Source organism: Oncorhynchus clarkii, chromosome 33 (genome assembly GCF_045791955.1).
Source record: "Oncorhynchus clarkii lewisi isolate Uvic-CL-2024 chromosome 33, UVic_Ocla_1.0, whole genome shotgun sequence".
Lineage (NCBI taxonomy): Eukaryota > Metazoa > Chordata > Actinopteri > Salmoniformes > Salmonidae > Oncorhynchus > Oncorhynchus clarkii.
Window position 1 is genome coordinate 29,847,011 of NC_092179.1, and position 8,698 is coordinate 29,855,708.

The 8,698-nt window shown below is 41.1% G+C and overlaps 1 protein-coding gene across 3 annotated transcripts in view; it reads left to right on the top strand.

Annotated features, from left to right (window-relative positions):
- The first annotated feature begins 5,869 nt into the window (after positions 1-5,869).
- LOC139392773 (CD82 antigen-like) overlaps positions 5,870-8,698 on the top strand; it is a 6,847-nt gene continuing 4,018 nt past the window's right edge. Inside the window, exons 1-3 of one of the 3 annotated variants that reach the window (XM_071141020.1) lie at positions 5,870-5,992; positions 6,590-6,668; positions 6,814-6,926. In XM_071141020.1, coding sequence (XP_070997121.1) covers positions 5,930-5,992; positions 6,590-6,668; positions 6,814-6,926 — 255 coding nt within the window. In that variant the 5' untranslated portion in view covers positions 5,870-5,929. Of the gene's footprint in view, positions 5,993-6,183; positions 6,416-6,589; positions 6,669-6,813; positions 6,927-8,698 lie in introns of those variants that run through there. The other 2 variants (XM_071141019.1, XR_011629727.1) reach the window with 2 other exon arrangements.

Genomic DNA, 8,698 nt, shown 5'->3' on the forward strand with positions numbered 1-8,698 from the left:
AGAGAAGAGAGTTGCTGCGGCACGTAAGTTGTGGCTTAGTGTCCAAATGACACTGCCCTCTAGCGCTTGGCGGTGGAACTGCCATTCTGCATTTAGATGTTACAGTTTTTTTACAATCACTTTAGCACTAATTTCGGAACCTTGATGTCATTTTTCAAAACTCTATACACAAAACTCATAACCAATGATCAAAATGCAAACTTTTCAAAACTCTAACACTTTTTCCAATTGCTTGGATACAGTACACATAAAGCTAAGAGCATTTGTTCATTTAACTAAAATGACCTGTTCAAAGTGACACAACTTAACATCAAAGTATTACCATTTCAAAATGCAATTCACACATTACATCTGAGATGACTGTCTATTCACACATTACATCTGAGATGACTGTCTATTCACACATTACATCTGAGATGACTGTCTATTCACACATTACATCTGAGATGACTGTCTATTCACACATTACATCTGAGATGACTGTCTATTCACACATTACATCTGAGATGACTGTCTATTCACACATTACATCTGAGATGACTGTCTATTCACACATTACATCTGAGATGACTGTCTATTCACACATTACATCTGAGATGACTGTCTATTCACACATTACATCTGAGATGACTGTCTATTCACACATTACATCTGAGATGACTGTCTATTCACACATTACATCTGAGATGACTGTCTATTCACACATTACATCTGAGATGACTGTCTATTCACACATTACATCTGAGATGACTGTCTATTCACACATTACATCTGAGATGACTGTCTACTCACACATTACATCTGAGATGACTGTCTATTCACACATTACATCTGAGATGACTGTCTATTCACACATTACATCTGAGATGACTGTCTATTCACACACTACATCTGAGATGACTGTCTATTCACACATTACATCTGAGATGACTGTCTATTCACACATTACATCTGAGATGACTGTCTATTCACACATTACATCTGAGATGACTGTCTATTCACACATTACATCTGAGATGACTGTCAATTCATTTCATTACAATGATCTAACTATCAATTGATACAACTGATCAAAATGATGAGTAACTGTTGCATTACTCTTAATGCATAGTTTTATGGAAACTGACCAACAATATTCCATGTTTTTAGATCATGAAAGTTTCAGGATAATGATATCCATTGACACCAATTACCGTGGAACATGAACTAATTGGACTATATTATCTATGGATGTAATATTTCATCATCATTCTTTATCAGACACTGTTTCTATGGTCCCATGTACCACTTTTCCAGACCATGTTTTCAGATTTAACATTACTGTACACTCACCAGCCACTTTATTAGGTACACCTATCTAGTGCTGGGTAGGACCCCCTTTTGCCTCCACAACAGCCTGAATTATTCACGGTGTTGTATGTTAAGAGATGCCCTTCTGCACACCACTGTTTTAAACAGCTGTTATTTGAGCATTTGTGGCCTTTCTGTTAGCTTGAATGAGTCTGGACATTCTCCTCTGACCTCTCCCCTTAACAAGGTGTTTTTGACCACAGAACTGCCGTTCACTGAATGTGTTTTGTTTATCACACCATTCTCTGTAAACTCTAGAGACTGTAGTGTGTAAAAATCCCAGGAAGGCAGCTGTTTCTGAGATGCTGGAATCACCATGTGTGGCATCAACAATCATACCACGGTCAAAGTTGCTTAGATTACGCATGTTGCCCATTCTAATGTTTGGTCGAACAACAACTAAAGCTCTCTACTCTATATACTCTATATATTGAGTTGCAGGCAGCCACATGATTCGCTGTTCAAATGTAACCTTCCTTGATGGGCTAAATCAGGTCTGTAGAGCTGATGTCATGACCTATGTCATTGTGTGGGATAATGTCAGGTTCCACCATGCTCAAATGGTGCAAGCATGGTTTCAGGCCCATCCACAATTTACCACCCTGTACATACCCCCATACTCTCCTTTCCTAAAAACCCGATTGAGGAATTTTTCTCCACATGGAGGTGGAAGGTATATGATAGGCGCCCTCACGAACAAGCCACCCTTCTCCAGGCCATGGATGACGCATGCAATGACATCACGGCAGACCAGTGTCAGGCCTGGATTCACCATGCAATGACATCACGGCAGACCAGTGTCAGGCCTGGATTCACCATGCAATGACATCACTGCAGACCAGTGTCAGGCCTGGATTTGCCCTGCCCGAAGATTCTTCCCAAGAGGTTTGGCTAATGAAAACATCCATTGTGATGTGGATGAGAACCTATGGCCAAATCCACAAGACAAGGTTGAGGGAAATTTAGAAGTACAGTAGTCAATCCTTTGTTTAGCTTTTTACAGTAAGCCAGGTGAGGAACACTGCAGTTGATGTTTTACAGTAAGCCAGGTGAGGAACACTGCAGTGATGTTTTACAGTAAGCCCGGTGAGGAACACTGCAGTTGTTGTTTTACAGTAAGCCAGGTGTGGAACACTGCAGTGTTGTTTTACAGTAAGCCCGGTGAGGAACACTGCAGTGATGTTTTACAGTAAGCCAGGTGAGGAACACTGCAGTGATGTTTTACAGTAAGCCAGGTGAGGAACACTGCAGTGATGTTTTACAGTAAGCCAGGTGAGGAACACTGCAGTGATTTTTTACAGTAAGCCAGGTGAGGAACACTGCAGTGATGTTTTACAGTAAGCCAGGTGAGGAACACTGCAGTGATGTTTTACAGTAAGCCAGGTGAGGAACACTGCAGTGATGTTTTACAGTAAGCCAGGTGAGGAACACTGCAGTGATGTTTTACAGTAAGCCAGGTGAGGAACACTGCAGTGATGTTTTACAGTAAGCCCGGTGAGGAACACTGCAGTGATGTTTTACAGTAAGCCCGGTGAGGAACACTGCAGTGATGTTTTACTGTAGTTATTTTATTTTTTTGTTGCTAATTATTTTTGCTTTGATTCAAAGAAACCTATGAGTGATTTTATTGTATTTCATCAATACATTTCATATTTTGTTCAATGATTCCACTGTGTCTGTAGTATTCTCTCTACTAGTCCTTTTACAGTGATGTATTTACGTGTAGGACCATAATGAAACATGTATCACATATTTTGTACTACAATATTTAATGATTGAACGAACAACTACACAGTGAAACTATCGGTATCTTGTGTGTGGGTGATCTAAATGAATGTTCCTACGGTATTTCATGATAAATGAGTTATTTGAACCAATGATTCTGCAAGTGCAAGGTTTCTTTAAAGATATGAATGCACAATGCAATGTTTTGAACATTGGACAGCCTGTGTTACAAGTGATGACCGTTTTGAGTTTTGTGTCTAGAGTTTTGAAAAATGACCACAAGGTTCTGAAATGAGTGCCAAAGGGATTGTAAAAAACTGTAATTGTGTCTCTCAAACAGTGGAGGCTGCTGAGGGGAGGACGGCTCATAATAATACAGTTTTTTTCGATTGCTAAACGACAGTGGGCACAACTGGAGTCACATGTGCAAAACTCTAACTACAGTCTGCACTACCAACAGTCACCTGAGCTAAACAGTTCACATCACCTGCAAAACTCATTCCAAGCAACACAACTCTTAACACATGGCTCAAAACACGCTCAGTGCAGCCAAACACTATGCACAACCCTCACTGAGATAACACACACTGTCACTCAGAACAGACTGAGAGTAAAAACACTAGCATCAAACACCAATACAGAAAATACAAACTTTTCATCTTTACAGTTTGAACAATTTCAGTGACTTCATACAAAGTAATATTTTCTTCAAAGAAAAGAGTGACATTATTTCACATGATTTATTACAATTTTTAGAACATAACAATTCTTTAAGGTAAATGAAAATTAGCAGTTTGCTTCAATAGTCTGTAGTAATTTACGGAATTACAGTAATGAGAAAAAAAAGGTAGAAACTAAAAGTACATACTGTAATTCGAACAAATAATTGAGGGGCTAATCCTGCCTCTCTCTAGCATCAGGCCACAGGTTTTCTTCAACATCACATCTAATGTTTTCTCTTGCCATGCACCTGGGGAAGAACCTTCTGGAGTGCCTTATCCATCCCTGGCAGTCCTCTGGACTCGTGTCCTCACATCCGGCACGCATGGCTTCCAAAAGAGACATTTGGTCATGTGGGTGGTGACCAAACACTTTCCACCTCCAGGCAGAGAAAAACTCCTCTATTGGGTTGAGGAAGGGTGAATATGCAGGCAGGTACAAAACCATAAATCTGTGATGTGCTGCAAACCAATCTGTGACAGCTGCAGAGTGGTGAAAAGCAACGTTATCGCAAACTATGACAAAAACTTGGGGGTTTCTTACTGGCTCCCCCTGTTCTGCTGGCACTAGCTGAGCATAGAGCTGTTATAGGAAAGCTATAAGCCTTTCTGTGTTGTATGGGCCAATGAGTGGTGTGTTGAGAAGCAAACCATCATTGGCCATTGCAGCACACATGGTGATATTTCCCCCCCTTTGGCCTGGAACCTCCACAGTGGCCCTTTGACCTATAACATTCCTTCCTCTGCGCCGTGTTTTGGCAAGGTTAAATCCAGCTTCATCGATAAATACAAATGAATGTGGTCTTTCCAGTGCTTCCACCTCCATTACTCTCTGAAAAACAGTAAGTGCACAGTTTTACTGTAGAAATGCTAGTTTTTTTTTTACTGTAAATATTTTGTATAGCTGTGTACGTAACCTCAGACGTCTTACCTGGACATATTGGTATCTTTGCTCTTTTATCCGTTCACTGTTTCTCTCGAACAGTACAGTGTATAACTGTTTCATTGTAACTTGGTGTTTCTTTAGGACTCGAGCAATAGTTGTTGTGCTGACAGAATTAACATTTTCAAATATATCATTATCAGCCAGCACTCTATCTTGAATCTCTCGCAGTTTTATTACATTGTTGACAACAACCATGTCAACAATAGCATTTTCCTGCGCATCTAAAAATATTTTTCCTCTTCCCCCTGTTGGGGGCAGCCTTTGGGTCCTGTTGTAAAAATATATTTTACAGTCAAACTTACTGTAATATATATCTGTGTAAATATTCTATAATTGCAATACAAAATAGATTCCTGTAATGTTTTCATTTACTGTAAGGATGTAACTCTCACCTGTTTGCATGATGGAAAATTCGCATTACAGATGCCACTGTGGATCTTTGCAGATTGGGTTGCAACCTCAACCCTGCCTCTCTCAATGAGAGACCATAGTTCACGACATGGTCTATAAGTGTAGCCCTTATTTCATCTGAAATAACAGCTCCCTCCACGAACCCATCTTCCTTGTTCCATTTCCAAAATGAGTCTTTCTGAGCTCTACCTATATATACTGTAATATGTGTGTGTGTTCACTAACAAGTCTAAAACAAGACACCTGCTTAGCCTTTCAGCTGAAATTGCAATCAGCAGTGTTTGAAAGGCACAAGGCTGAAATCTATTCCGTTTTGAATGTGTGGTTCACAGTTTTGACAGCAGTGTGTTAGCATTTGAACAAAGTGCTGTAAATTCACAGTGTTGTGCAGGTTGTGGTTAAAGTCATGGGATAAGTGTGTAGAGTTTTGAAAACTGTGTTCAAGCAATGAAAAACGAACTAGAGTTTGGTCCACATGAACTGCTGCTGTGCAGACTGTAGTTAGAGTTTTGCACATGTGACTCCAGTTGTGTCCACTGTCGTTTAGCAATCGAAAAAAACTGTAATATAATAATGCAGTGAACAGAAGAGGATTACATGTGTTTGATACCATTCCATTAGTGTGAGCCGTCCTCCCCTCAGCAGCCTCCACTGCTCTCAAACATCAGTTAATTGTTCTGTAACAAACGCCCAAACAGCATGCTGACTTTGTGTGTCAAGAAATGTAGGTTATCCCTACCATGGTAGACCCAGGATTCAAACCCATGCCATAACAATAATGTTGTCTCATAGGCTACTAGGACATAGGATCCAGGACCACAGCACTTCAAGTATCAGGAAGGTAAGTAGGTCGGTGCTAGGTAGATAGGTAGGTGTGTGTGTGTGTGTGTGTGTGTGTGTGTGTGTGTGTGTGTGTGTGTGTGTGTGTGTGTGTGTGTGTGTGTGTGTGTGTGTGTGTGTGTGTGTGTGTGTGTGTGATACCTTCATGCGTGGGAGTAGTTAATTATTAAGAACAACGAGGAGCTGGACTCTGTTCCCAAGGTGATGGAACCAGGAAATGGCACCTACCAAATAAAGCATTACCTTAACAGTAGTCAGGCAGGCAGGGAGGTGAGAGAAAAATAGTTTGTCTGCCATTGCTGTTGCCTGTCGCCGTGTCAGTGAGAAGTAACCACAGATAAAATATCAGGAAGACATCATGAAGGTGGACGACAAGTTTCAAATTCTCAAATTCTTCGCAGCAGTTTTCAACTCTGTTTTCTTGGTAAGAACAAAAAAAGATGGAGAATTCAACCTAACCCTAATCTTAACCAGCTAGCATTCCTCATCTGAATCTTCTAAAAACGACCCAGAGATGAGGCTTCGCCTCTCGACATGGGGGTTTCATGTACTACATACAGTATGAAGTGACATGCAGCATTCTGAATCCTCTACACAGATTCTGGGGCTCTGTATCTTTGGATGTGCGGTATGGATCTTGTTTGACAAAGACAATTTCATTGCTGTTCTCAGCTCTGGTAAGTTATACTGGACAGAGAATTGCCTTTTGTCACATTTCAGAGTTTCTATATTAACTCAAATGTTATGAGAGACAAGGGTGTGATTGTTCCTCCGAAAACACACCTGCATTTTTGTTGTGTGTGTGCGTGCGTGCGTGTGTAGTTGAGGTGAAGACTGTAGCTGGGGGACTGTTCATAATTGGTCTAGTGGTGGTTGGTGTCACTATCCTGGGGTGTATGGGAGCCCAACTGGAGAACAGGTGCTTCCTACTACTGGTGAGTGGTCATGTTACGGTCATCTCACACACAAACAAACACAAACACACACACACACAAACACACACAAACACACACACACACACACACACACACACACACACACACACACACACACACACACACACACACACACACACTAGTGATGCGTGGGTTGACTCATAACCCGTAGTCCGCACAGTAATATCCAGGGTGGGTGGGTTTAGGGTCATTAAATATTGTGTGGATGAAGGGCGGGTTGGTGGCGGGGTTGAATATAGAGAAAACTATGCATATAAAAAAATCCATAAATGTATCATTATTGTGCAGTTCATGTCTATCAGTAAATAAATGTACAAGAGAAGAAAGGGAACTGTACAAGGTATTTTCTATATTTGCAGGTTAAGGTCGGCTGTAGGCCTCAGATTTTCACTTTATCACATACAGTGGGGCAAAAAAGTATTTAGTCAGCCACCAATTGTGCAAGTTCTCCCACTTAAAAAGATGATAGGCCTGTAATTTTCATCATGGGTACACTTCAACTATGACAGACAAAATGAGAAAAGAAATCCAGAAAATCACATTGTAGGATTTTTAATGAATTTATTTGAAAATTATGGTGGAAAATAAGTATTTGGTCACTTACAAACAAGCAAGATTTCTGGCTTTGTCACACCATGACCTTAATATTCTTTGTTTTTCCTTGTTATTTTGGTTAGGTCAGGGTGTGACATGGGTGATGTATGTGTTTTTGTCTTGTCTAGGGGTTTTTGTATGTTTATGGGGCTGTGCCCCTTCTAGGTAATTTGTATGTCTATGGTTGCCTAGATTGGTTCTCAATTAGAGGCAGCTGTCTATTGTTGTCTCTGATTGGGAACCATATTTAGGCAGCCATATTCTGTGGGTACTTTGTGGGTGATTGTTTCCTGTCTTTGTGTTCTCTGCACCAGATAGGACTGTTTCGGTTTTGCCACGTTTGTTATTTTGTATTTGTATAGTGTCCACCTTTATTCTTCTTTTATTAAAACATGCTGAGCACGAACTACGCTGCGTAGTGGTCCAATCCCTGCTACACCTTCAGACGAAGAGGAGGAAATCAGCCGTGACAGGCTCTCACAGACCTGGAACTTCTTCTTTAAGAGGCTCCTCTGTCCTCCACTCGTTACCTGTATTAATGGCACCTGTTTGAACTTGTATAAAGTATAAAAGACACCTGTCCACAACCTCAAACAGTCACACTCCAAACTCCACTATGGCCAAGACCAAAGAGCTGTCAAAGGACACCAGAAACAAAATTGTAGACCTGCACCAGGCTGGGAAGACTGAATCTGCAATAGGTAAGCAGCTTGGTTTGAAGAAATCAACTGTGGGAGCAATTATTAGGAAATGGAAGACATACAAGACCACTGGTAATCTCCCTCGATCTGGGGCTCCACGCAAGATCTCACCCTGTGGGGTCAAAATGATCACAAGAACAGTGAGCAAAAATCCCAGAACCACACGGGGGGACCTAGTGAATGACCTGCAGAGAGCTGGGACCAAAGTAACAAAGCCTACCATCAGTAACACACTACGCCGCCAGGGACTCAAATCCTGCAGTGCCAGACATGTCCCCCTGCTTAAGCCAGTAAATGTCCAGGCCCGTCTGAAGTTTGCTAGAGAGCATTTGGATGATCCAGAAGAAGAGAAGGGAGAATCCAGAAGGGAGAATGTCATATGGTCTGATGAAACCAAAATATAACTTTCAACTCGTCGTTTTTGGAGGACAAAGAATGCTGAGTTGCATCCAAAGA